The 27580-nt window shown below is 63.2% G+C and overlaps 1 protein-coding gene and 1 long non-coding RNA gene across 2 annotated transcripts in view; one reads left to right on the top strand and one right to left on the bottom strand.

The window, feature by feature from the left end:
* Positions 1-22658, bottom strand: part of KIF1A (kinesin family member 1A) — a 65393-nt gene extending 42735 nt beyond the window's left edge. Inside the window, 7 exon segments of the mRNA XM_036022629.1 lie at positions 662-773; positions 1480-1658; positions 2297-2362; positions 2938-3117; positions 4129-4205; positions 7616-7784; positions 22462-22658. Of these exon segments, the coding sequence (XP_035878522.1) occupies positions 662-773; positions 1480-1658; positions 2297-2362; positions 2938-3117; positions 4129-4205; positions 7616-7721 (720 nt within the window). The 5' untranslated portion in view covers positions 7722-7784; positions 22462-22658.
* LOC118499958 lies at positions 10840-12556 on the top strand. Its single transcript, XR_004902475.1, has 3 exons — positions 10840-10850; positions 12350-12352; positions 12440-12556. It is a non-coding gene; the product is annotated as an uncharacterized LOC118499958 (long non-coding RNA).
* Positions 22659-27580: the final 4922 nt, after the last annotated feature.

The raw sequence follows: 27580 nt of genomic DNA, 5'->3' as shown, positions 1-27580 counted from the left end.
GAGAAGACCCGACGCCATAGGTCAGAGCTTCCGAGGGACGCCGACAGGCTTGGCGCCAGCCCTGCCGCCACTTCCCGGGGCCCACAGACTGCGTATCGGATAAGAGCCCAGCAGAGGACACCGCGGCCCGGGGCCACGGCAGACACTACGGTGCGTGGGAGAGGCGCCTGGGCTGGGAACCGGGGCAGGACCGCTCAGCACAGCCCCCACTTTGTGCTCGCAGAGGCCAGTGCCCACGGCCACCCCCGAGACGGGCACTCACTCCGGCTGAGACCGCCCGGCCTTCACTGCTGCCCCGCAAGGGCCCGCTGGGCGTGCCGGGCCTGTGGGTCGTGCTGGGATGGAGCCCTCGGCACATCCCTTCTCAGCCGTTCAGTCTCCACCAAAACCACCTCGCAGGAGGGTCCGTGGGCCCTCCACGCCCAGCCCCTCCCACACCCAGGCGGTGTCGAAGGCCTGGGTGTGGTGGCCTCTGGGGCCTGCCTGGCCCCTCGCCGAGGCTCACGCTGGGCTGGGGGCGGTCAGTGCCAGGCGCCCAGGGCAAGGAAGCTGCCCCTGCCTCAAGGCCGGTGTGCGGCTTCGCCTCTGCATCCTGCCTGACCGGCCTGACCCTCCCCCTGCCCGAGGTCCCCTCCCCCCTGCCTGCCGAGGCCACGCTCACTTTCTCTGTGGTGATGTCAGTCTCCGCATCGTGGCGCTTCTGGGTGAAGATGATGTTGAAGACGGCGTGGGAGCGGCTGCTGGTCTCGTTCATGTTCGTGGCCGCCACGGTCCTGCGGGAACAGAGGCCACCGTGGTCAGATGCGAGGGGCACTGGTGGAGCTGCCCCGTCGGGCCAGGTCTCGGGGTGTCAGAGCCCCTCGGGGTTGCCCTGCTGGTGGGCGTCGTGCCTCCTGTCGGCGGGTCAGGGCCCACACCCGCCCGTCCACCACACCCGTCGCGGGGCCCTCGGCTCCCAACTCCAGCCTGCACTCAGGGTGCTGCGACTGGGGGTACAGAGTAGGGGGACAGGAAGGGGCACTGTTGACATGGCGACCAGGGCAGACCCTCCAGGGCAGGGAGGCCCAGGACAGTGAAGCCCAGTGAGACCTACTGCCATGGCCAGCACTGCCTGTGGCTGACCCTGTCCCCAGGCTCCTGCCCCGTCCATGGGGCCATTTACCCTCAGAGCAGGCGGGGCCGGACCTCAGTCTCCTCATCACTGGGCCCAGCAGGGCAGCTGCCCGTGGGACAACAACCTGGAGGGGCGGCCCCTGTGTAGGTGACAGTGTCCCCCTATATTGGGGGGGGGTGGCGGCAGCTCCCTCTTAGGGCAGCAGGGGTCCCGAATGGCCTCAGGCCCGAGAGGCCCACGCCTCCATGGGGCCACCTGACGGGGCACACGGGGGGACAACAGGTGCCCCGGGGACCAGGCCTCCTTGCACAGACTCGCAGCCGCAGGCCTGGTGGGGGTCGGAGGGCAAGCCACCCCGCACACACCTGGCCTTGTTCCCTGAGTCCATGAGGTCCTGGATGTCATTGTAGGAGGTGACCGCCAGCTTGGAGAGGTCCTCCACGTAGGGCCCCAGCAGCGGGTGCTCCCTCACACGCAGGTTGCCCTTGTTCTTGGGGTTCAGGAGGTCGCGGACGCGCTCACAGTATATCTCCATGTAGCTGACCTGCAGGGCAGAGACACGCCATCGGGGACCCCCAGGAGAGGAGGCATGGGGGCCATCCTCAGAAACCCCGAGATGGGCGCAGGGGTGGTCGTCAGGGGCTCCTGAGGAGGGGTGTCCTGGGACATGTGGGGTCACCCTCCAGAACCCCTGAGCAGGGGTGTAGGGACCACCATCAAGGGCTCGAGGTGGGGAGTGTGGATGCCGCCTGCTGGGTAGGGGGAGGTGTGCAAAGGACTCCAAGCCCCTGTGAGTGTGGGAGTTGGGGGTGTCAGCCCATGCCCCCGCCTGGCCCTCCCCCACCCATGGCCATCCTGGGGCCCACTCCAGTGCGGTCACCCTGCGGCCTTGGCCACAGTGCGGCCCAGGCTGTGCAGCTGGGAGGCGCCTGTCCCTGTCCCAGCACAAAGCAGCAGCTCCCTACCCGCTGGCCAAGGGGAGGACCCCCGCTCACCCTCTGCGCCCTGCATGCCCCCGTGCCCTGAGTGGGCGTGGTGGCGTGGTTGCCACACGTACGAGTGAGGGACAAGCTAAGGGCACAGACTGGTGGCAGGGACGCGCTTCACATCAGAGGAGCATTGCCGTCCACGCCTGCCACCCCCAGCCACGCCCCGAGCACCGGACGCTGGCGGGAGCCCTACCTCCACGGAGTAGGACATGTTGTCGTTGGTTGTGTCATTGATGCGGGAGAACAGGTCCTCACAAAGCTGCAGGGACCAGAGACACAAGGTCAGATGACAAAGGCCCCGCCCCTCAGGCGCTAGGGGTCGCCTATGCCCTGGCTAGACACTACTCTCCTGGTCCCTCCCACAGCCTCACGGTTCACCTTAAAGGCACAGAGGCACCTGCAGCCCAGCAGCTGCCTTCTGTTGCTCCACTCAGCGGTCCCCGCGCTGACATCTGACACTCTCACGCATCACTTGCCCACACCGGACCGCTCCACCCCCGTCCTTGTCTGCCCAGGGTGCGGGTGCCGCCACCCTGCAGACCAGCCGGCCCTCTCCACTGGCGCAGCATGGACCAGCGTGGCTGGTCCCGAGACCCACCGTGGGGCGGGCTGGGGCAGGTGCCAGGGGCCCAGCAGTGTCTGAGGTGTCCACGTCTCAGCCTCCCGATAACCTGGGCATCTCTTCCTGCCCAGACCACCGGTCCTCGCAGCCCCCAGATGAGGGTCCCTCCACCGGCAGTCCCCCAGCTGCCCCAGGCCGCCCCCACTGCCCTGGGCGTCCTGCCCACCCTGGGCCCTCCCACCCGCTGCCCGGCCCCTCCCTGGCCGGCGTGCCTGCGGGATGATGCCCTGCTGGTCCTTCTCCTGCTTGCCCATCATGGTGTAGGACTTGCCGGCCCCTGTCTGGCCGTAGGCGAAGATGCAGACGTTGTAGCCCTCGAAGGCGTGCTGCAGCATCTCCTCGCCGATGTCCCGGTACACCTGCTTCTGAGACGCGTAGTTGATGTCCTCAGGCTGTGGGGCAAGAGGGGCTGCAGCTGCAGGAGGCGGGCGCGCCGAGTGCTCAGCCCACCCCGTGTCCCGAGGACCCACGTCCCGTCCCGGGGCCTCTGAGCCACCACGGCCAGCCCGTGCGGAGGGATGCCTGGGTGCCACCCACGCCAGGAGAAGCGACACGATCCCACACGGGGACGGCTTCCTGAGGGAGGGGCAGGAGGAGCCAGCCAGGCTGCAGCAGCTGGAGCGACAGGGACCAGCGTGTGCAAAGGCCCAGGGCCCTAATGTGCGATGTGGTGCAGACGGCGAGGCTCAGCATGGCAGCCGTGGGTCGGCCCTGAGGCCAGGGGCCCACCCATGGGGCTGGCCAGTACGTCTGGACGCTGTCCTGACAAGGGGACGAGGTGGGGCTAGACGTGCAGGTGGGATGGGGGCTTTGGTGCTGTCCTGGGGGCCAGACAGGTGGAGAGGTGGCCTACAGTGGGTGCTGGCACTGGGGCCACGGGACCCGACGCCTTCTAGAAGGATTCAAATGGTGGGGGATGGGTAGGGTTGGGTGTGGACTGCAGAGGGAGGTGGGAGGGGGCAGGTTTCCCAGGATCCCTGGGGAAGTGCAGGTTGAGGTGTGCCAGGCGCCACGCCAGGTAGGCCAGGCTCAGCTGTGGAGTGTAAGTGGGGTAAGTGCAGGGCACCAGGACACTGGTGGGCAGATGGATGCACCCCTTGGACTCTGGGGGCATGCCCACAGGGAGCTGACGACACCTTGGTCCCCGTCTCAGCCGGGACGCTGCGTGTCACCACGGGCCAGGGCAGCCTTCCATGCACAGCGAGACTTAGGGAAGCAGGCCCCTCCTTGTGAGCCTCACATGTTCCCCCTCCCCCCCGCCCACCGGGCCCTGCAGCAGGGAAGGGTGGGCATCGCCTCACTTAGAGGGGCCGAGAGACCGGGCAAGGGTTCCCCGGGGGTGGGGTGGGCTGAGCGGTGTCCACACAGCCTCGTCCCACCGCCCTGCGCCCCGCCTGGCTTACCGAGGTGTGCGACCAGTAGGAGTAGTCGAAGCTGAAGCTTTTGGGCGTCTCCTTGGGCTGTTTGGGGTTGACGATGGCTGTGGGGAGGGGACAGGTGCAGTGGTTGGCGTGGTGCTGCGTCCGCACCGTGTGCCTGGACATGCTGGCCGTCCCCTCACAGGGACACAACTTACTCCCCACCCCCCGGGAGCGCCCCAGCAGGTGCCTTTGTGGTGTGCACCCTCGGGCTCCAAGCGCTGTCCCTGCACAGGCCCTGCCCCCCCTCCTCAGCGAGCTGTGCCCTGGCCCGGCTGGCCAGAGGCAGTGCTCACGGGCCACCAACATCGGCTTGGCAAACGAGGAGGGACACCACAAACCCAAGACGATGTCGTCACCCACCACCTGCGTCTTCCGGGTGTCCCAGGAGAGCTCTGGTGCTGCCCAGTCTAAGGCCCTTTCCCGCACCCGGCACCCAGCAGCAGGAGGGACCTCGGCCCCAGGCCTTGTCTGGCCGCCCTGCCCGCTGTCCACTGTCTGACCCTGCCATGTCCCTCTTGGCAGAGACCCTTTAGGCTCCCCAGCCCCCACCCCCTCGCACTGCAGGCAGATTCCGTTTGGGCTTTCACATCTGCCGGGAACTCAGACGAAACCTGGTCAGCAATGGCTCCAGGGACACCCGGGAGGCCACCCCCACCGCATCACCCGTCTGAGGAAGCAGCCCTCCCTCACTTGCCCCCGTGTTTGGGGGTGCAGGCCACGTGCCCAACCCTCAGCTGAGTTTCCTCAGGGGTGGCGGGCCGGGGGCTTTGCTTTCCTGGGTGCAGCGCCGCCTTCAGGACCCCACACGCCTGCTCCCACCAGGTGAGCCGTCACCAGCACCAAGAGAGCCAGACCCTCGAGATCCCTGTGCGGAAGCCCCAACCTAGGACCTCGGAAGGTGCCCTTATCTGGACGCGGGGCCCTGGCAGATGGGACCGGTCAGACGAGGCCACCCTGGAGTCAGACGGGCCCTAGTCCAACACAACTGAGTCCTCATGAAGGGGGACCGTTGGCACAGACGTGCACACAGGGGGGAGGCGTCAACAAGCCGGGGGACACCCGGGACGGCCACAGCCTCCAGGGGCCGCAGAGCCAAGGAGTGGGTCCTCCTGCAGGCCCCGGGGGGAGCCCACCCACCTGAGCACGCCCACCCAGCCTCCAGACCGGGCATCCACGCCACCCGTGCGGTGCTTCCTGTGGCAGCCCTGGGAGGCCAGCACCTCCCGACACTCCTGCAGCCGCCGGACCCCAGCCTCGCAGGTGGGCAGGCCCCAGGGCCACCAGCACTAGCTGAGCACCCTGTTCCCAGAGCAGGCGCCCACCGAAGCCCCATCCCCGGGGCCCGCCTGGCTCTGGACTGCAGACTGCCGGCTTGAGGCCCCCTGGGATACGACCCAGAGCCCTGGGGAGGCCACAGGAAGGAACAGGTGGCTGACCATCGCATCCCTGTCCTTGGAGCTGAGAGGGGCCACGGCCACACAGACTCCGGGAGCGAGGCCAGAGGGAGAGAGCTGCCAGGTCCTGCTGGGACCTGGGGACGCGCCCACCGCAGCCCCAGTGCAGATCCCGCCGGCGCCAAGGAAACAACAACTGCGGGCCCCTGACACAGGCGGCTGGGCTGGGCCTCCACCAGCCCTGGCAGCGAGGGGCCGGGTGTCCTGGCTCGCCCCACAACGCCCACCTCCGCGACCTCACCTCTCACCTCCCTGCCTGCAGGCGGGCCCCAGGGCAGGCCTGGCCCCACCCTGCTCCCCACCACGGGGCCAGCCCCCCTGACACAGGCTCTCTGAGCGGGCCGGGCCCCCGTCTCCTTTCCGCACCACTACAGCCTGCTCTTCTCATCCATGGGACACCGGACCAGACCCGGGCGCTGGCCTTGTTCCGGCAGGGCCGTGGTGCTGGGCTCTCTCCCGTACGCCACACGGGGACCGTGAGCTCCCCGAGGCGGCAGCCCTCACAGGGACGGGACACGGGTGTGCGCACGGGACTCTGCACAGGTCAGGTGCAGACAGCCTCGAGGACCACCTGCCCCGGGGACCCCAGAGCCCAGCTGCTCTGGCCCTCGGGAGAGTATTCCCACCACGTGTGCGCACGTGTGTGTGAGAGAGACACAGAGGCAGCGGCCACGGCCCCAAACCCTTGGACTCGGGGGAGGCCCAGCTGGACAGAGACCGGAGCCTGAGCAGGGCTCTGGGGCAGAACTAGCTAGAGCCTGGTCACCTGCCCGCCTCCTCTGGAGACACCCCCTCCTGCCTGCCCTGCAGATCTCTCCTGTGGACCCAGCTTGGCTCGCTTGCCCCACGTGCCTCAGCCCGTTCCCCGCCCCCCGCCCCTGGTACAGCACCCTGGCGGGACGTCAGCCCCGAGGACAGTCAGCACCAGAGCGGAGCCCGGCCTGAGGTCATGCCCAGCAACTGCTGGCTGGTGACGCCAAGGGGCCCCACGGCCACCTCCCCCTGCCCTGCCTGTGCAGCACAGGTGACGGCCGGACCTCACGGAGCCTCGGTGTCCCCGCCTCTGTGGTGGGAGCCGTCCTCATCCCAGAGGCATGGGCCACAGGGACGGCAGGCGGGGTCACCGCCACGACCTCTCCAGCACACACGGCCCCTCTCGACTCTCACAGGTAGGCCTCCGGGGGCGAGGGCAGCTCGAGTCCGCCCCCAGTGGAGTCGTCGGGGAGCGCCAAGGGGCAGCAGGCCCCGCGTGCTTGGCTAAGCGCTGCCCAGGGCACCACACTGGCCTCCCAACCGCTCCTCCGATAAAAAGGCCTCAGCCATAGCCACCCTCCCGCCCGGCTCTTCTGTGCCCAGTGTCGCTCTATTTGGAGCCTAGAACATTCTAGAACAGTGAAGGCAAATGAGGCCTGACTTCTCAGATGAGTTAGGCCTTGGGGCTGCCCGGGGCTGCCCGCAGATGCCTGTGTGGGCGGAGAAGGGGCCCCGCTCTTGGCGCGGGTGCGGCTCAGGCTGTGAGCTTTGCCCCCGTGTCTGCACGCAGCAGCCGTTCACCGCCCACGTGTGTGACAGGAAGGGCCACGGGGGGCTCTGGGAGGGCACCGCTCTTCCCCTCCAGCAGCCTCCACAGCCCGAAAGTGCACGCCCCCCAGAACCTCACACTGTGACCTTGTTGGAAACAGGGCCTTTGCAGCTTGGCCGGCTGTGGAGGTGAGGTCACACCGGAGTGGGCGGGGCTCTGGACCCAGTGGTCGGTGTCCCCAGAAGAGGCCTCCTGACGGCAGGCACACTGGGCCTGTCCCCTTGATCTCAGACTCAGGCCTTCCGCACAGCAGGGCCTACATGCCTGTTGTTTTACGGCACACGGTCTGCGGTCATCTGTAAGTGGTGTGGCCCCGGAAAACCCGCCTGGCACGTGGACGGGGAGGGAGCCGGGGCCGGGACCCGGGGCCAGGACCCCGCCCGCATGCCAGCCCCGCCCGCCTGCCCGTCTGCCCGCCAAGGTCTGTACTCACTGGTGGTGCTCCCGGACATCTGGATGATGCACTTGGAGTCGCGGCTCATCTCCCGGGAGTTGAAGGGGCGGACGCGCACCGCCACCTTCACCGAGGCCCCAGCCATCTCGGCAGCCTCTGAGGGTCGTTCCTGGGGGTGGGCGCGAGCCCCGGCGGGCGTGGGAGACCCCTGGGGAAAAGGGAGACGTGAATCAGACAGGGCGTTCGAGAAGGCAGAACAGGCGCTTCGGGCTGGCGGCTGAACGCGGTCCCGTCCAGATCCTCACCGCCGACACCGCACCCGCCGCGCCGGGGCCCAGCCCACAGAGCAGGGCCGGAGGGCGGCTGCGGGCAGGAAACCGCACAGGTTTTAGGGAGAAAGCCGATGGGAGGAGCGGAGCCTGGGGACCCGGAGCCTAGCCAGGAACCGCCGCCCCGCTGCGGGACGCAGACGGACTCCGGGCTCCTGGGAAGGCCGGCGTCCGGGCGGGACCGACGGCGCGAGTTTGGGGAAGTCAGCGGCGGGTGCGCGAGACCCTGTGGTGGGTTGGACTGTGTCCCCTCAGAGCTGACGTGTGGAAGCCCTAGCCCCAGGACGGGAGACCTCACAGCGTGACCGTGTTTGGAACTGGGGTCCTGGCAGATGTGACCAGTTGAGATGCTACCACACTGGAGGCAGGGGGGCCCCTAACGCAGTGTGGCAGGCAGGTGTCCTTGCAATAAGGGACACCTGGACACAGACACTGGCCTGTGACGACAGAGAAGGGGTGGCGCCCCGACCGCCCAGGAACACCGAAGACCGAGAGCCGCCACCAGCAGCGGGAGAGGCTGCCGCCGCGGGGCCCACGCTCCCTCCGGCCTCAGGAGGAGCCAGCCCTGCCCGCACCTTGGCCTTGGACTTCCAGCCTCCAGACTGGGAGACGGTGGACTTCTGTGGTCTAAGGCACACGGCGGCGGAGCTTTGTCACAGCAGCCCTGTGGACTAGTGGGGACCCCAGACGCTCAGCCCACCCTGTGAGCATCCGGAACTCTGTCCCTCTCACCTCCTCCACCAGGCTGGGTTGGGGGGCCAGAGGCTGCTGTCTGGGAGCCCGAGGCTCCGTCCAGCCTGGGCCAGGGGCTCTGAGGACCGGCTGAGGGTGAGTGGGAAGCACCCACTGAAAAGGGGGTGAGCCTCACCCAGAATGCCCCGCAGGACCCCCAGCCTCCGCCTGCCGCCACCACTGTCACCGCAGAGCGCGGGGCTCTTTGCCGGGGAAACTGACCGGGACCACAGTGCCCCCTCTGGAGGGAAGTACAGGGACTAAAACAAACAGGAAAGGAGTGCGACAGAGAGAGACAATGCAGCGAAAGGGAGGAAGCATCCTTAAATACCTTAGAAGTAACATCATCAGCAAGAAAAGTGACGGCTCCCGGGAAGGGGGGAAGGATGCGGGGAGGGAGCTGCTGCCCTGCAGCCCGCAGCGGAGACGCTGCGGCGCCTGCTCTGAGGCAACCCCAGCGAGGGTGCGGGTGACCTTCACGGCCCTTGAAGGTCACCTTTACTCACACTGAGGAAGCAGCACCCCCTGAGCACACAGGCCCAGGTGGGCCTGAGAGGGTCGGACCTGGACACCGGAAGCCCACAGATCAGAGGTGACTGGGGCACTGAGTGCCCCAGACTCAGCAAGATTCAGGTGAGACAGGAAGCGGGGAAGGAGGGGGGCAGGAGGGGGCTTCCCTGTGGGAATGCCCCAGGCTCAGGGAGCTTCAAGGCCTGGGCTCGGTGAGGGGGTCCCACACGATGCCCCATCCTCCCCCTGCAGGGGCGCAGCCCCTGGGCATCCACCACCTGCCCTACACGTAGGGCAGTGCCCGCCCGAGGTGCCCAGAGGAATCCGGGCAGAGGAGCCAGCCGACGGGGGGGCAGGAGCCCCCCTTGCAGCGGTCCTGGTCCTGCACCCACCATTGCCCACCCCAGCTCCACACAGGCCTTGATCCCAGTGAGGGGAGAGCGAGCTTTGCCCAGCACAGCAGACTGGGGTCTGCTCCCCATGTGCCAAGATCAGGGCAAGGGTACAGAGAGGGGAAGTGACGTGGGGGCTCCAGGGAGGCTGGGGGAGGGGAGGGTGGCACAGTGCCACCCTCTCTCCAAAACAGGCACACAGGGACTGGTGTCACTGTGGGCAGCAGGGCAGTCACGGGCGTGAGGGGTGACCCACCACGCCAGGGCATGCAGAGCCCCCAGCCCCACTGGTGGGAAGGCAATTCACAGGGACCACCTGGGCTGCTACCCAGGGGACCAGGTGACGCCCTGGCGAGCGAGCCCCACCCCCGTGGCTGAGCCTGAAGGGGAATTTTCTGCCTCCCCCTCCCCACCTCAGGAGAACCTGGCCCAAAGGTCCCCTTTTAGCCATGTCCCAGCCTCCTATCTGTGAGGACAGGTGGGGCCCTCTGGCCATGCGCTCTGGGGACCCCAGGAGCAAGAGTAGGAGGAGCCTGTAGAGCCCTGGGTCCGTGCATATCTGGGCCTTAGATCCCAGTCTCCGCCCAGGGCCAGCTCCTTGAGTCCTCAGAACTGGCCAGAACCGGACACACACAAAGCAGGACTGTCCCCCAGGCCAACGCGGCTCTTTCAGGGGCCACAGGGAGAGAAGGAAACCCAGACCAGCCAACCACTGGAGGCCAACAATCGCAGGACGCGGGCAGAAGCCCACGTGGGTGGGGTGCAGAGTTCACTCGGGGGCTGGGATCAGGCCCAGCTGCCCGCACGGCCCCCACAGCGGCTGCAAGCACCCTCAGCCCCACCCCCACCCGCCCTGAGAGCATTTCTGCAGCACGGCGTCCATGAACAGCCCCCGAGGGCTGGACTGGAGGGAGGAGCCTCTCGGAGCACCCAGGACTCCTTGCGCGGGAAAATCTTCGCACTTTTGCAATTGAGGAAAGTTTTCGGGCAGTCGAGCTGAGGTGGGGACAGTAAGAGCACGGTCATGAATTCCTGGTGAGAAGATGGATTCGAATGAGATTTCTAGCAAGCTTCAAGCAACACATCCTGTGCCTTTAAAAAACAGGAAAAGGCTGTATTCTTTGACACATACCAAGCACTATAAAATAGGAAATTACCACAAATGAAGAAAATACTTATGAAAGCAGACGTTCAATTCGATATTGCAAAATTTTCCGTTCTCCTCCAACGTAGCTATTTTAATTCAGTGCAATTCCAATATGCACCATATCCAACATATCCTAGCAGGATTGTCAGAGCAGTCTGGCAAGAGTTTGGAAGAGAGTTTTGAAAAATAAGAACAAAGAAGGGGAATATCCCTTCCCAGCTACCACATGTACCGTAAAGCTAAAATAATTTCCGAAGTCTAGCGATGACACACAGAACAGTCAGCTCCTTGGGAAGGACCGAGCTGGACCTCACGCGCGCACACACAGACGCGCGCACAGAGAGATGCGCGGACACAGACAGACGCGCGCGCGCAGAGATGCACGTGCACGAAGAGACGTGCGCGCGTAGACAGACGCGTGCGTGCAGGCAGAGGGGGCGCGCAGGCAGGCGCGCGCACGGGCAAGCCCAGAAGGTGCTCGAGAGGCAGCATCTCAGGCAATGGGGCGCGCCGACCCAACTCAATCAGTGTGGACTAAGTGCTCCCAGTAAAACACCATGATCGTCAGAACAGACTTTCAAAGACTGTATGCTGTTGATAAGAGACACCTTTAAATAAAAGACACAGTAGAGATTGAAAACGAAAAAATAAAAATTTTGAATTTGCTCGTTCTGTCAGGTCCTGAGAAGGAAAAAAAAAATATGTTGGGTTGGCCAAAAAGTTCGTTCGGATTTACAGCACCAACAAAAGACACATTTTTCGTTTTCACCGATAACTCGATTGAACGACACGGTCACCGTCTTGTTCCTCTGCCTTTTGCCATGTTTCGTGCAACCTCACAATTCCATCTTCCCAAAAGTGTTTATCTTTCGAAGCAAAGAATCGTTCCAGGTGCCTTTCGCAGGCTTCCAGGGAACTGAAATTTTTCTCCATTAAGAGAATTTTGTAAAGACCGAAATAAACGGAAATCCGAAGGCGCACTGTCTGGTGAACACGGTGCATGAACTGGAACTTCCCGGCCAGGCTGTGAGAGTTCTGCCTGGCCGCTGGAGAAACACGCGGTCTCGTGTTCTCCTGGTGGAAGATTCTGCGTTTTCTGTGGACCGGTTCTGGACCTTTTCACTGAGAGCTGCTCCCAGTGGTGTAACCGGAGCGGTGCTGGGTGGGGTTAGCCGTCTGGTTTTCCCGAAGGAGCTCCCGACAGAGGGCGCCCTCCCAACCCGCCGACAGAGGGCGCCCCCCCAACCCGCCGACAGAGGGCGCCCCCCCAACCCGCCGACAGAGGGCGCCCTCCCAACCCGCCGACAGAGGGCGCCCTCCCAACCCACCGCACACACAGCACAGCCTCCTCCAGACCAGGACCAGCCTTCGGTGCGGCCGGCGGTGCCTCATCCCATGCCCCTCGACCTCCTCCATTCCATGTTATTGTAAAGTATCCACTTGTCATCGCCTGTCACAAGTTGTTTTAAAAAGGAGATGTTTTTGTGGCATTTAAGTGGAGAATCGCATGCAGAAATACAGTCAAGAAGGGCTTTTTTTTTTTTTTTGCTTAACTTGTGTGGAATCCAAACTTCAAAGCAATTAACATAACCTAGTTGGTGCCAATGATTTTCAACACTTGATTCGGATATTTTGAGTGTGTCGGCTGTCTCCCATGTGGCAGAATGTTGATTGTTCTCAACAAATGTCTCAGTTTGATCGCTATCAACTTCAACAGGTCTACCTGACCCAGGAGCATCGTCCAGTGAGACAGCTCCAGCACGAAACCTCACACACCACTTCTGACACCTTTCATCAGTCGCAGCACCTTCTCCACACACTGCACAAATCTTTTTTTGTGCTTAGTTGCATTTTTACGTTTCTTAAAATAATAAAGCATCGTATGCCAAAAATGTTGTGTATTTTCTTCCTACTTCAATATTAAAATGCCTACACAAAAATCCCCCAATTTTGATAAGTTTTTTTTAATGCATGCTGGCATGACAGCTGTCACAATACAGTCCAACGATATTGTTTTGAATGAAGTTACAGACAAATAAGAGCTGCCAGAGCCATCTTCTGGGGGTGGGGGGGCAAACCGAGTGAATTTTTGCCCAACCCAATATACTATACACATTCCCTGAAAGCGCATACAGAACATTTAACAAAATTAGCAGTAGGCTGGTCATAATGCAAACTCTAACAAAACTCAATTTAAAATTAAAGTCTCAAGACATATATTCTCTGACTGCGGTAGAATTAAGTTATGTATCAATTAAAAAAGAAAGTACAGAATCCCCCAACTGCTTGAACATTAGGCAACGCAATTCTCAATAAGCCACGGGTCACAGAAAATCTGACGGGACATTGGACGGCGCTGGGCTACGCAGGGAGGACCAGCGCGCCAGCACTGCGGCATGCCTCGGAGGCAGCGCCCCGAGGAAACGCACAGCTTCAAAAGCACGGGGGCCGGGTGGACCCTCCTGTGAGGGCCCTCCCGTCATCCTCAGGTCCACCCAGACCCCAGCATCCCTCAGGGCCTTCAGGCCTGGAAGGTTCGCCTTGAGGCCCAGTGGGTGTGACCCCGCAGCCGAGGCTGAGATGGGCAGGGCTGTCGTGGGCACCACTGGGGAGCCGGAGGTCTCCAGGAGGCGCTGGCTGGGTGCATTCGGCAGGGACAGGAAAAAGAGTCAGTCTCTGGGGGTGCTGACTCTGTCCGTCACGGGGGTGCGTGTGAGCGATGGGAAGGAGGGCGAGGAAGCCGGAAGAGGAGCCCGTGGGGGGGAACCCCGGGGCTCTGACGGCCACCAGCCAGAGGAGAGAGTTCTCTTGATCCCTCCGCCCGAGACATTCAGGGGACACCCCAAAGCAGCCAGCATTCTGGGAGCTAAGCGTCCCCGGAATAACTCTAGAAAAGCTTATAATCCGGTTTGGGAGGATCGAGCTAGTCCTCAGGCTATGCAACTGCCTGCGGAACCAAAGCCGGACACACTCTGCGGGGAGGAAGCCTGGTTCAGGCCGTCCACGGCACAGACTGTCTGGAACTGGTCGGCCTGTAACCAGGAGGAACATTAGTCAACGGGAACCTGAGTTTTCCTGCCACCATTAAGGGAACAGTTCAAAACTCTACCCACCAAGGAGACTGAGCAGACTCACAACAGTTTTTACAGGGAAGTTCTACTGTACATTAAAAAAAAAACAAAACCATGCCCTGGCTGGCGTAGCTCAGTGGATTGAGCGTGGGCTGTGAACCAGGAATCGCAGGTTCAATTCCCAGTCAGGGCACATGCCTGGGTTGCAGGCCACGGCCCCCAGCAACCGCACATTGGTGTTCTCTCTCTCTCTCTCTCTCTCCCTCTCCTTCCCTTCCCTCTCTAAACATAAATAAATAAAATCTTTGAAAAAAACCAAATAGGTAATTCTAATCTTACACAAACTCTTTAGGAGAACAGGAAAAAGAGGGAGAAAGATTAAATCCCCCAACTCATTCACTGAGGCTAGTAGGAAGTTGGTATCACATTAGACACAGAAAAGTTGAGAATGAACCACTTCACTGATGACCACAGATACAAAAGTCAGAACCATCAGCAGGACATTCAGGGAGCAAGTGGAGAGGATCACGCAGTGGCAGGCTCATCCCGGGAACACCGACCGGTGTGGGAACGTCGCGTGAGGCGGAACCTTAGCGTAGCTTTGTAACGTCACTCACCACACACCACGTTCAAGGAGGGAAACCCACACGAGGTTCTCAACAGGTACTGAAGAAGCGTTCTGTAATTTTCAAAACTCACTTATGATAAAATTCTGAGTAAAAGGAGAATAAAACAAAACTCCTTTAATCTCATAATAGGTATCTACTAAAAAACCTACCCAATATTCACACTTAATGGTGAAACACTAGGAACATTTCCTTTAAATTCAGGACCAAGTTTAAAATGCCTGCTGTCCCCATTTCCAGGTACATCGCAGCCGAGAGCCCAGCCAGAGTGACGAGGCAGGAAAGACCAGTGACCGTGACAAAACACGGGTTGGAAAGGAAGAAGCAAACACCGTTACCATTTTCAGGCTGTTAGCTTGTCTGCAGAAATCAAGAGCTTCCACAGACAAACATTTGCAGCAGTGGGAGGGTCCAGCAAAATTGTTAGAAACCAACCCTGTTGGTTTACACTAGAGACAAAGAGTTTTAAAAAATATTTTAAAGGTACTGTTTAAAAAATAACTGAAAGTATCAAGTATCTTTATAGGAATAAATGTCAGAAAAGATGCATATAACTTTCATGGAGAAAACATTTGCACTTGACAAAAAAGTGATAGAAAGTCTAAATAAAAAAAAACTATAACCTATTCACGGAAAAGACATTTCACTACCCTAAAAATGTTTAGTTTCCCCCAAATGAATCCAAAAAGTCAACATAATTTCAAATGAAATTTCCATCGTACTTTTCAGGAAACGTGACAAGTTGCTCCTAAAAATGCATGTGGAGGAGTAAGCTGCTAAAAACACTGACAACGGACTGAAAGAAACAACAAGAGGACAGAAGGCACCACGCCCCACCGACCGTCTCCACATACAGCTACAGGAACTAAGGTGGGGGCTGGGGCGAGGCAGGCGACCACCGAAGTTGCAGGGGCCCCGGAGACAGCCCTGCACAGACACAGCCGGTCCAGGGTCTGACAACAGCGGCCTCACAGGCCCACGAGGAGAAGGAGGCCTTTGGACCCGCGGTGCTGAGGCAGCAGCTGGTGCTACGGCCGGGATGTCTGTGTCCCCGGACACCCATACGCTGAAGGCCTGCTCCCCACGCGGGGGTCTGAGGAGGGGCCCTAGGGAGGTGACTGGGGTTGTTACGTGAGGTCATGGGGGTGGAGCCCCAGGAATGGATGAGTGCGCGATCGGGATCCTGAGAGAGCTTCCTTCCTCTCTCGGCTCTCGGCCACATGCGCCCCAGGGGAGGGGCCTCCCCAGACCCCGACCGCGTTGGCGTCCCCACCTCGGACGTCCAGCCTCAGAACCGGGAGAAATAAGTAAGCCACCCAGTCCGTGGTCCTCTGTGACAGCAGCCTGCACCAAGTAAGACGACTGGCTAGCTGTCTGGAAAAGTACAAAATCTGACCCTTTTTTATGCCCAGACAAATCCCACGTGGACAGAGCACCACGTGTGAACAAGAAGCTGTGGAAATGCAGAGAGTGACACCTCCGTGCTGTCCTTTAAGAAGGATGTCTAACCCACGGAAGCACCGGAAGGAAGAGCCCGGGCATCAGGATGCCGTTAAACAGGCGACGAGAAGCCCCCACAGCTGGAGACAAGGATCTGTGTGCCCAGCACGTAAAGAGCAGACCAAACCAAAGGAAACAGACATGGAAGAAAAAACGGGCAAAGAGATACGCACAGGCAGTTTCCCCGGCCAGGTACTTGACCCCCACAGTTCTGCAGAAAGCGGGGCTCAGGACCACCCCACGAGATCCCACTCTAAACCGTCGGGCTCCCGGGAAGCTGGGGGGACGGGACGGGAAGGGGTGGTCCCCTGGGCGAAGTCCAAAGGCACAACCACCCTCAAGACAACGCAGTCCCTCCTCTGGCTGCAGACCACGCGGCCGCACACCTGGAGACGGAGCAGAGAATTGCAGGAGAAACCCCCAAACTCGAGTGTCTGTGGCAGAAAAGGGAGGAGTGGGAGGGAGCGGGGGTGGAAGGGGACAGCCTCACCGGCCACCGGCCCGGATGCACACCCACAGTCCCGTCCCTCAGCAGCTGCCCAGGCGTGAAAGCGAAGGGAACCATCGTGTGTGAACCCTCGGGATCTCGCAGACACGGTTAGGACAGATGCAGACTAGCATCTCGTGGGACACAGCCTCCAGGGTGTCAGACTCCAAGTCAGACCTTCCGACCGGGAGAACCACGGATTCTGGGAGCTCCGGGTGCCGACGACATGGGACGGGCGGACCTCCAGGCCAGGGGAGGGGGGGGCGAAGGGGCCGGGTGCTCCCAGGACCTCCCCGAGCAAAGGCTCCACGCCTGAGGCTGATGTGCGTGCCTGGTCGTTTGCTGACACGCCCTTTGTTCAGTTATGCGCACCCTCACACGCACCCGTGCTAAAGATGTGGGTTCTTCCAAGAAGTCCTGTCGTAAAGGGGCAAGAGAACTCAGGCTGACGGGGCAGGGGGCCAGGGTAGTCCTTGCGGGGGGCGGGGGAGCACTGCATCAGACACACCCCATGCTGGAGGGCAGGAGGAAGGGCGGTGAGTCCCCCCAACAGCGCTGAGGCAGGAGAAGGGAGGAGGACACTCTTTGGGGTCCCCTGGGGAAAGCTGCTGGCCGCTGGGGGCGAGGCAGGCAGTGCGAGGAGTGAGGTCCAGGCGGTCACAGGCCCACGGCCGGGCCCCCGGGCACGGAGGTGCAGGCTGGAAAGGGCGCCCGGGGTGCGGCGTGTCCTAGAACGACCACACCCCTCTCCCTGCCCCTCTCTCCGCTGGGGCGGAGGGCTGCGATCCGGCCAGGGGGACGTCTCCAGTGTGGGGGCCGGCACTCTGCATCCTGTTACGGGGGACAGCCGGGCAGCCAGCGCCCACCCCTTCAGTGAGGAAGGTCGGCCGCTGCCCAGCCCCCACGGAGCTCCCGTCAGAGCCCCGTGCAGAGCTCGGGCCCCCTGACCCGAAGGGACCCACCAGGCCCCCACGAGCAGGAGCAGGCGGCACAGGAGCCCGGGAGGGAGGGAGGGAGGGAGGGAGGAACGGCGGAAGAGACGCAGAAACCAGCAGGCGAATCCTAAAGCTCGGTGGCCGTCCGCAGGCTGTCGCCAGAGGACGCTACATTTTCAAAACCAGAGGAAAACGCTGAGAAGGGACAGGTTCAAGTCAAGGAAGACAGAGCTCTCGGAGATGACGTGAACACTGAGCACAAAATTCAAAAAAAAAAAAAAACCAAACCCCCAAACCCTTGAAAATGAGGCCAAAAATTATCCAGAACGCAGAGCAGAAACTAGGAGCTGGAAGGACGACGTGAGGGAGAGGCAAGCCCACGGCAGACCCGAGCAGAAGTCAGGGGAGAGAACAAAGGGAAGGTGGGGGGGAGCACAGGGGCTGATGGGAGAGCAGAGGCCGGCCCCAGGGGAGAGGGCTGGACCGGCACCAGTACTGGCACAGGCAGGAAGCCCCTGGACAGGAGGCGTCCCTAGAGAGCCCAGCTGCTGGCAGAGGCTCCCCAGAAGCACCGGGAAGCAGCAGCCGGTGCTGACGATGCCTCCAGCCTCCCGAGGGGGAGGGTCTGCCAGGAACAGGTGCCGGCCAACCTACCGCCCGCCCAGCGAAGGACAGAGCAGGGACACTCTCACTCGGCCACTCCAGAAAGTCACGCAAGGGTGTGCTCCCACAGACCAAGACAGGAAACCAGGAAAGCAGCAGCTCTGGGGTCCGAGACACAGGCGCCAGCCCAGGACAGAGCTGGCTTCCGGGGGTGGCGGGGGCAGGAAGAGAGAGTGTGTCGCAGAGCTGGGGACAGGTGGGGACAAAGGGGGTGCATCCAATGTGAGGGAAGACAGCTCAGATCTAGGGAAAGAGATCACCAAAAACGTCCTGCCTGCGTGTGAAGCCAGGGCAGAAGGGAGGGACTCGGCCCTGAGGCTCCCCCCCTGGTCTCGGTCTGGTCTCCTGCACCTGCTCATCCACCCCCCCCCCCCCCCGCACCAGGGACCATGCCTACGGCGTGGCCCTGGCCCCAGGGGTGGGTGGAGAATGACACTGAGCAACTGAGTGACCCCCTTGCCTCCGCCCCGTGTCCTGGGGCATTCACAGTCCAGTCCTGCCACACACCAGCCTGGGCCTGAGCTGGTGGCAGGTGGAGGAAGAACCTGAGGCTCAGGGGTGGGGTCCAGGACACCCCACACCCCTCCAGGGCAGTCCTGGCTGTCACCGCCTGCCCCTGAGGGAAGGCCAGAGGCTGGGCTCCAGGGGAACGGGGCCTGCAGGAGCGGCCGGGGCCACCCCACCTACAAAACCAGGAGCTACGCTGAGTTTCAGAAGACCTGGAGGAAGGGACCCCGAGGGCCCCGAATGGAGACACACAGAGGGCCCCACCCTGGTGAGGCGACAGCTGGGCCCTCGGGAAACGAACCCAGTCCGCTAAAGCTTCCAGGGCTCCGCCTGGAGCGGTACCTCCAGGCGTGTGCATACAGAGCGCTGGGCAGGCCGGGGCCAGCGGGGCAGAGGGGCGGGCCAGGGCTGCAGAGGGGTGCCGAGAGGGTGACAGAAACCTCCGGGAGGCAGGGGAAGCTGGGGCAAGTCCCAGGTCCTCCCTGACGAGGCACGCCCTCCTCAGGAGCCGCGGTCTCCAGGCCTGAAAGACGGGACCCTACCGCCTGCCTCGGGGGTCTCGGGGGGCATCAGGTGAGGGGCTTACATGTCATGTATACTGCAGGCTGCACCCAGTAAATGCCCACGCTCTTCCTCCCCACCCCCAGCCTGCAGTGGGGCCGGGGGGACGCCCTGGGGGCGCTCACAGGGGGCTTCAGGGTGGTGGCAGCCTTGGGGAGAACACAGCTGTTGCAAACTGTGTGTGTGTGTGTGTGTGGCGATGAGCGTGCAGTGAGGTGAGTGTGCCGGTGTGGGAGCCCGTGTGGGAGTGTGGGCGGGGTAGCTGCCCCAGCCCCAGGGCCACGCGGGGCAGGGTGAGGACTAGGAATAGGGAACCGGGCAGGTGTGGTCCGAGCCTGCCTTCCTTAGACCCCCAGGAGCTAAAGTCTGAGCAGGGTGGGGGGGTGGGGTAGGGACACTCCCCCTCCCCACGGAGCAGGGGCTAGGGGGTTACAGGCAGGGTGAGCGGGCTGCAGAGAGGAGGCCCAGCTGCCCAGGCAGGGTGTCCAGATGGAGGTGACCCTCAGGCCACAAGGGGCTCAGCTTCAGCCCCACAGGCCGCACCGGGGAAGCTGGGGGAGCGCAGGTGCAGGTGGTATTGGGGGCCAGAGACCCTCACGAGGGGCTGGGAGGGGTAGGGGGGCTCAGCCTCAGCTGGCAGCTGGCTTCAAACATGCCCTGCGCCCTTCAGATGACCCCGAGGCAGCGGCTCCTTCACTGGGCTGGGGGTTCCTGGGCCAGCCAGCGCCCCTCGGTCAGCAGCCGGGATCAGGACTGAACAGGACCGGTCACAGTCAGGAGTCCAGCAGAAGCCCTGCTAGGCCAGGCAGGGCAGTGGGGCTCAGGATCTGTGGGGTGCAGGGTCTGTGGGGTTCAGGCCCTGCAGGGGGTCCTGCCCCAGCCCCGGGCATGCCTATGGGCAGCAAGGGGGACCAGGTGGGCACAGGTGGTCAGCTAAGGGAACAGAAGTGGAAGACTGCACTGTCCCCCAGCCTGGCTGTGCCCCCAAACCCCCCGAAGCCGGCAGGTTGGGGCAGGGTGGGGTCCGGCCCAAGGGTTCCGAGATGCTCCAGGGTGTGACAGGGACACAGGGACAGTGGGGGTGACACAGTGGGGTCTCTGTGGCCTCTGGGGTGGTGAGCCCTGTCCTGGGCCAAGCACACTAAGTGGGCTGGGCAGGGGGACAAGCACGTGCCCATCCTGGTGGTCACTAGCTGCTGAGTGACCCCTGACCGGCCTCTCTGCACCCCGGGGCGGCAGCTCGGGCCCTCTCAGTTCTCGGAAGCTGAGGGTCGCCTGGGCACCGGCCCTGGTCAGCCCGTCCTACAGGCCAGGACAGCCTCCCCCAGCCCCCACACCCTGGGCTGGGGTTCCGGGGCTCCTCCAGAATGTCCCCTGCCCGCCACACCCAGCTCCCTCCCCACCCAGCTCCCCGCCCGGCTGGCCTGTGAGAGCCCAGCGGCCTGCAGAGGCTCCTCCATCCCCCACCCTCTCCGCCTCCCCCACCCCACCCTGCCTTCCCCAGAGCCCACGGGAGACCTCCCCCCTCTGCTCCCACGGGACTTGGTCGGCCGGGCCGGCACAGTTGGTGACGTCAAGGAGGAGGGGAGGGGGCAAGGCCTGACGTCTGGACCTCTCCTCCCAGCACATCTGGGTAGGAGGCCCAGCTCGGCCAGCACCCGCTCTGGGCCTCCAGCAGGACCTGTCTCGGCCTGGCGGGGGCGCGGCTGCAGCGGGAGGCCCCCAGGGGCAGCCTGGGGCTGGGGGGGGGGCCGTGCAGCTGGCCCCAGACAGACGGTCCCCGCAGGGCTCTCCCTGGCAGCCTCGGGGCTGGGGGCCCTGACTGCACTGGACGGGATCCCGGCCTCACTGCCCGTGGACACACACCAACGAGGACACCCGGTCCCCTCAGATGCTCACCTGCACTGCAGACGCGGCACCCGCCGCAGGCGCACCTGCTGCAAACCTGACCACCCTCGGCCCACAGCCACACCTGCAAAATGGCCGCCAGGTGCAGCCCCAACCCCCCGCGCTGGACCCCGTGGTCTCCCTTCAGACCGGCAGCCGCCTTCCCAGACGGGAGGCCGGTGGGCGAGGGGGCCCTGGCAGAGCTCCTCCGCCAGCGGGGAGCAGGGCGGGGCGGGCAGGTCGGATGCGGCTCCCGCGCCTGAGCCCCCAGGGCTAAGACAGGGCTGCCGCACCCCCACCCCCCGCCCCCCAGACCCAACCCGGCAGCCCAAGGGCCCTCTGATCCCACAACTCGGGCAACCCCTGGCGGCGGCCGTTCGGGGAGGGGTCCGCCGGTCTCCGGGGGAATAGCCCGGTTCCTGGGGCCGCGGGCGCGCATCGGGTCCGCGCCGGGGTGACGTCGCGCCCGCGCCCTGCAGGCCCCATGACTTGGCATTCCCTCCTCCCCTCCCCCTCCCGGCCCTGCGGTCCGCTGCCCCCCACCCGCCGCCCACCCAGCGCCCCGCCGACTGCGGACATCCCCCCAGGCCCCCCGGAGAGTGAAAGCGGGGGGCAGCCTAAAGGGGGAAGGCGAAGGTCTTCCCTGCGCTCTCCCTCCCCGACATCCGAGCCCGGTGCCTGCGGCCCGGGTGGCCGAGATGTGGTCCCGCAGCCCCCTCGCGCCCGCGGCCGGGCCGCACCTGTTACCGGGCGCTGGCCGCGCAGACGCAGGCCTTGTTCGCGGGCGGCCCCTCCAAGCGGTTGGTCTTTCTGGGAAGGAGCTGGGGTCCCCTGGGAAGAGGACACGGCTGGGGAGGGGGTGGCGGGCAGCCCCCGAGGTGCGCACGAAGCCAGCGGCCCGGTCCTCCCGCCGCAGCCTCCGCGCGCCCCGCCCGCCCTCGTGTTTTGCTCTGGATCCCACATCTGCCCTCCCCCACCCCGGGGACCAGGGCAGCCACTCGCGCCCCGCGCCCCGGGCGCCCTTCCCCCGGGCCCCGCCGCTGCAGCCGCGCCCCTCCGCGGTGCCCCCTTCCGAATCCTCTCTCGTCCTCTCCGCCCCTCCCGCACCCCCTCCCCTCCGCGCCGGTCCAGGCGCAGCCCGCGCCGCATCCCCGCTCCGTGGCTCCGGGAGGGGCAGAGCCAGGGAGGGTCGCGGGTGTCTGCAGATGTCCCTGGCGGCGCTCGTCCGCCCCCCGCGACCCCCGCCCATCCCAGCCCAGAGCGGTGCCGCCGCCGCAGCAGGGCCCGCAGCGAAGGGGCCTTTCCGGAGCGCCCTGCTGGGCTGGAATGAAGGGCGGACACCCCTGAATTTGCCCCATTGTTACCCGCGGGCACGGAGGAGGGTGGGGGAAGGGATGGCGCCGCGCGGCGCCGGCGGCACGGGCCTCGACTGGGACGCGGGCGCCGGGCGCGAGCTCCCCGCGGGGGCGCAGTCCGAGCAGGTGCCAGGATGCGGATGCCCAGCGCGGCGGCGGAGGCCGGGAGGGCGGCGGCCTTACCTCTCCGGTGTCACTGGCCGCGTCCTGGCATGGGCGCGAGCCGGGCTCGGGTCCCTGCGCTCCGAGCCGCTGCTGCTCCGGGGCTGCACTGGGCGGTGTGAGGGCGGCCCCGCGTGACGGGCTGCGCGCCCCCCGCCCCGCCCCGCGCCCCTCCCGCCGCGCTGGTTGGCTGCGCGCGGCCCCCGAGTCCAGCCGCCCGCTGGTTTGTCGCGCGGGGAGAGGGACGGGCGTCGCGGCCGCCGCGGGGATGGGGCTGGAGCTGGAGCCGGAGCCAAAGGGGGCTGGGTCCCGGCCGTGACATCACCGCTGACGCCGCGACGCGCTGGATGCAGAGGTGGGGGACTGACCCCCAGGCTTGGGCGAGACGGCCCCTTTCCCTGCGCGGCCCCGGCGCGCCCGCGCGCTCTGGCCCAGAACAGGGACCCGGCGCGCCCAACCCCCGAGACCCCTACCCAACAGAACCTGCCCGTTGACCCCGCGCCGGGCCCTCTCGAATCTGACCCTTTTCTCTCGCAAACCCGAAACCTCTCTCTACCTGCCCCCGCGAGGCCAGCAGCACAAACGCGTCCTCGAGAAGGGACGAAGCTGGGAGGGGGGCTCCGTCCACCAGGGGGCGGCAGTAGGGGCAGGATGGGAACACGGACTCGAGTGTAACAGGTGGGTTCGGCCAGAACACTGGACCGAACCAGAGCCTCGGGGACAGCCCTCCCGGCGGGATGATGCAACCCTCGGCCCTGCGGGTCCGCCGCCTCCTCCGCCGGGCAGGACCGGGGAGACGGCGCCCCGGGGCGCCCCACCACTCCGGGTCCTCGGCCCCGCTGTCCTCACACCCTGTCTCTCCGGCCTAACTTCCCGGGGCCACACCGAGTGACACGCCGCTCTGGGTCCCCACTGGCAAACCCGGGCCGCCGTCCACCGCCAGCCTCTCTGTGGGCCACCAGGGACAGGCTGGCACCCCCGTGTGCGCCACCAACCTCCACCCGCCGCTCGGCGCCGGGGGACTTGGACAGAGCCGGGGCCAGCTCACCCACCGGAACTGCGGCGGGGCGGTGACGTCACGCCACCTGGAAGCCCGGCGGGTCCCTTTCCATCCCTGCGCCTGCCGCCTGCGTCCTCCGCATCCCGGGGCTCAGCCCCCCACCCGGCGCCCCGCCGGGCTCCGCGCCACCCTGGGGGCCTTGCTCGAGCAGCCACCGCATCGTCACGCGGCCCGAGGGCAGGAGGCGCGGCGCCCAGTTTGCAGCATCTGTGGGGCACGTGCCTTGAGGGACCGTCAGCAGGGGAGACCGCCCTCCCCCGCCGCGCCCTCCAAAGCCCCCCCCCCCCTGCGTCAAGGAGAAATTGTTTGCCTTCCAAGCTTTCAATGGAAATACACTCTCTGGGGCCCCGGGAGTGGGGGGGGGGGCTTTATCACTTCCATTTCTGTTATACTCATGGATCCGGTCAAGGTCTCTCCTTGGACCAAAATTGTCACTTTATACACGCTTTTAAAAATTAATCCATTTCATCGAGGTTTTAAAAACGTCAGCGTATCTGTTCTTGTATCTATTGTTTCTGTACTTATTTCTCCTTTTTCATGTGCTATTTTACTTGCATTTTTCTTTTTTTAAGATTTTATTTTTATTTATGTTTAGAAAGAGGGGAAGGGAGGGAAAAGGAGAGAGAGACATCAGTGTGTTGCCTCTTGCGCCCCCAACGGGGGAGCCGGGACCAGGCCGGGACGTGGCGGGGAACCCAGGCATGTGCTCTGACTGGGAATCGAACCAGTGAGTTTTCAACTTGCTGGCAGGTGCTCGGTCCACTGAGCCACAGCAGCCCGGATTGCATTTTTCTTTGGTAACATTGTAAAGCATCTCAAAGGACTAACTTCTAGTTTGGTGAATATTCTCATCTTTCCCTGGACCCCATTTGTTTCTGTCCTCATGTGTCACAGTATTTCCTTCTCTCTAGGTTCTTCGGACGGGGTCTGTTGTTCGGAAGTGCGCTAAACGCTCATCTCATTTATTTCTAAACTCCTCATTTTCTGACAGGTCTATGCAAAGCTACAAAACTCCCACCGCAGCAACTGCCTCACTGAGTCTCACAACCTGGGACTCCCCGAGCTTTCACTATCGTGCAGGTCTAAACATTTCTTAATGTCCCTGGTAACCTCCTTTTAACCCACGGGTCATTTAATGATGTTATTTACTTGCCACGGAGTTTCTTCTATCATGGTCTTGTGTTGCCAGTTTCTAATTTAATCGCACTCTTGTTTGAGAGTGAGTTCTGTGTGCGGTCAGGACCCTGGCGGAACGAGGATGGCACACTCAAACCCGGTAACTGGAGATGTGTTTGCTAAAGGGCATGGTCACAGAGGTGCGGGAACCACGGGTGAGTGACACTGTGGCCTGGAGGGGGGAAGGGGGGTGGCCCTGGGGGGAGCAGAGGCCTTAGCTGGAGGTGCAGCCAGCCCTGAGGGGTACAGGCTACCCACCCCGGCCCTCACTCCCCCTCCTTGCAGGGTACGGTAGTGCCCCCTTCGGTGGAACTCGGGCACCGCGACCAAGTCCCTTTAGGGCGGTCCCTGGCACCTGGGGCGCAGGGGGCTGAGAAGCACAGACGGAGCAGCAGCTCAGTCCGCACGGGATTTTGCCCCGGGAATAAACGGAAGCTTCTTTAGGGCCAGACGCACGGCCCGTAAATATTCTACATCTCTGTTCGATGGACATCGAGTCCTGCACACAGCTAACGGTTCGGGATCGGAGATCCTGCGACTCTTTGTCTAGTTGAGCTGCTAAGTGATTGGTTTTAGGCTAAATTCTCCCGTTACACTGGTTGTGGCATCTTTTCTCCCTGCGGTTCAGGCTGCCGCCAGGTGCTGCTCACTGCGGCCTGTGAGGCACCGGAATGATTCTGAGGGGCGTGGCCTGCCCATCAGCCTGCTGGGGTGGGCTTCTTGGTTGTTGGGTTTTTTCTGTTTTCATTTCTTGCCTCAGATTTGAATGTTGCATATTAAGATGTCAACCCAGTTTCCTCTGGTTCGTTATTGGTCTCGTGTGTCTTTTGCCAACTGTTCCGTTCTAAACTTTGTATCTTTTCGTGAGTGTATCTCTTTTCAGCAACCCGTTGTGGAAGTCTTTAAATGTAATCTGTTTGTACCTTTTAATTGGATTTAACTTACTTACATTTACAGTAACTAGTTACATGGAGAATTAGCTTGGCCATCTTATTAAAAATTTGCATTCACTGTGTAACTTTTCCTGTTTCTCACTGAGTATGGTGAGTTTTCTTCTACTGGCTTACCTTTATTATTTCTATTCTGTGGCTACTGCCCTTGATTTAAGACCCTTTTTCTTTTTTAAAAGATTTTATTTATTTATTTTTAGAGAGAGGGGAAGGGAGGGAGAAAGAGAGCGAGAGAAACATCGATGTGTGGTTACCTCTTGTACGTCCCCTACCAAGGACCTGGCCCTCAACTCAGGCATGTGCCCTGACCAGGAGTCGAACCGGCAACCTTTTGGTTCACAGACTGGAACTCAATCCACGGAGCCACACCGGCCAGGGCAAGAACCCCTTTCCTTTGTTTGGCTCGTGTGCCCCTGCAGCTGCATCTTCCCCTGACATGAAGCACTTCAGCCTGGACGCAGCCCTTGCTCCGGCACTGTGGGTATTGTCCGGAATTACCAAGCGGAGTTACTGTGGACATTACCGCTCCCTTTTCTTGCTTCAGACGATTAGTGTATATTCCAAGATGACATCATCCTTGTGTCCCACACCTCTTGCAGCTTCTCCTGCATCGTGTTACTCACGAAACACGAAGCATTATTAACGTGGGTCTGGGGGTGCACAGCCCGGTATTCCTGAGGCCACTCTTATTGTGCTTTCAACCTGGCTGGGTGTAAAACTCCACGTGGGAAGTGTGTTTCCTGCAGTACTCAAGAAACATCACTTCGTGGTCTCCGTGTATTCTGTGGAAAAGTCCAGCATTCACCATCCATCAGGTTCTTACACCATGGTCTTTGGGGATGTTTCTAGAACTTTCTAACAGTGTCGATTCCTCTGTATCTCTCCTACCTGAGGCTGTGAGCCCTTTCACTCTGAGTGTAGTTTTCTTCATTCTGGAAAATGTGTCTCTATTGTTTCCAAACAGGTTCCCCTCCGTGTTGTAACACGCTCCTTCTGTCGGGGCTCCTGGCCCTGCACGAGGCCCGTCTGTCCTCTGGGCCCCCGCTCTCCCCTTCATTCTTTCCGTCCCTCCCCAGTGCCTTCCCGTCGTGCGGGATCCGGTGCCCCTCCCCCCACCGAAGTGACCGGTGGAGACTCCCGTGTCTCCCGGGGGGAGCCCGGCTCACCCGCGGTTCTCCCGGCCCGCGGCCAACAACGGAAACGCACGGCGGACGCAGAGAGCAAACCGGCCTCACTCCACGACCCGCGAGTGGGCCGCCCCGTCCAGCGGGGAGAAGGCGCCCCTCCGGGCCGCGGGGAGGGGAGGCTTTGTAGCCGGGAAGGCGGCGGGGAAACTTCCACGGGGGATGGAGCGTCTCTGGCGTGGGCCGCTGTCCTTCGGGGGAGGGAGGGTCTTCGGAGACGGCTGCACGGGCCTTCCAGGGCTGGCGCCCAGGCCAGGTGTCCAGCCGGCCAGGTGACAGGGACGCGGCACGTGCGACTCCGTCTGGGCCTGTTGCCGCCTCTCACCGCCACGTTGTGACGCCTCCGTCTGAGATGCCGCCCGCCTGTCCTCCCAGCTGCGGCCTCTGGTCCGAGAAGGTGCCACTCCCGTCCCACCGCGGACGGCGGCGGCGACTGCTCCAAGCGCTGGGACCGGGCCGGCGCCCCGCAGGCCCCGTGCAGGCGGCGGCGGTCGTGCGGACACGGGCAAAGGGTCCGGTGCCGCGGGGAACGGGCACGCCACCTCCGCGTCACTCGGAAGGACCAGCAGTTGCGGCTGCAGACGGGCGGCGTCGGAAGGCACCACTCTCGGCGGGACACGCGCGGGTCCGCGGAGCTTGCTGGGCCCGCGGGTTGGGGGTCCGGGCCGACGGCTGCGGGGCGTGGAAGCAGCGGCCCCGTCTCGGCCCGGCCGGCGCTCTGGGCCTCGGCCCCACCGGGAACCCGCCGCAGGGCCTCCGCGCAGGAGGGG

Source organism: Phyllostomus discolor, chromosome 4 (genome assembly GCF_004126475.2).
Source record: "Phyllostomus discolor isolate MPI-MPIP mPhyDis1 chromosome 4, mPhyDis1.pri.v3, whole genome shotgun sequence".
Classification (NCBI taxonomy): Eukaryota; Metazoa; Chordata; class Mammalia; order Chiroptera; family Phyllostomidae; genus Phyllostomus; species Phyllostomus discolor.
The sequence above is the reverse complement of the archived record's forward strand: the minus strand, read 5'-3'. Positions and strand labels throughout refer to the sequence as shown.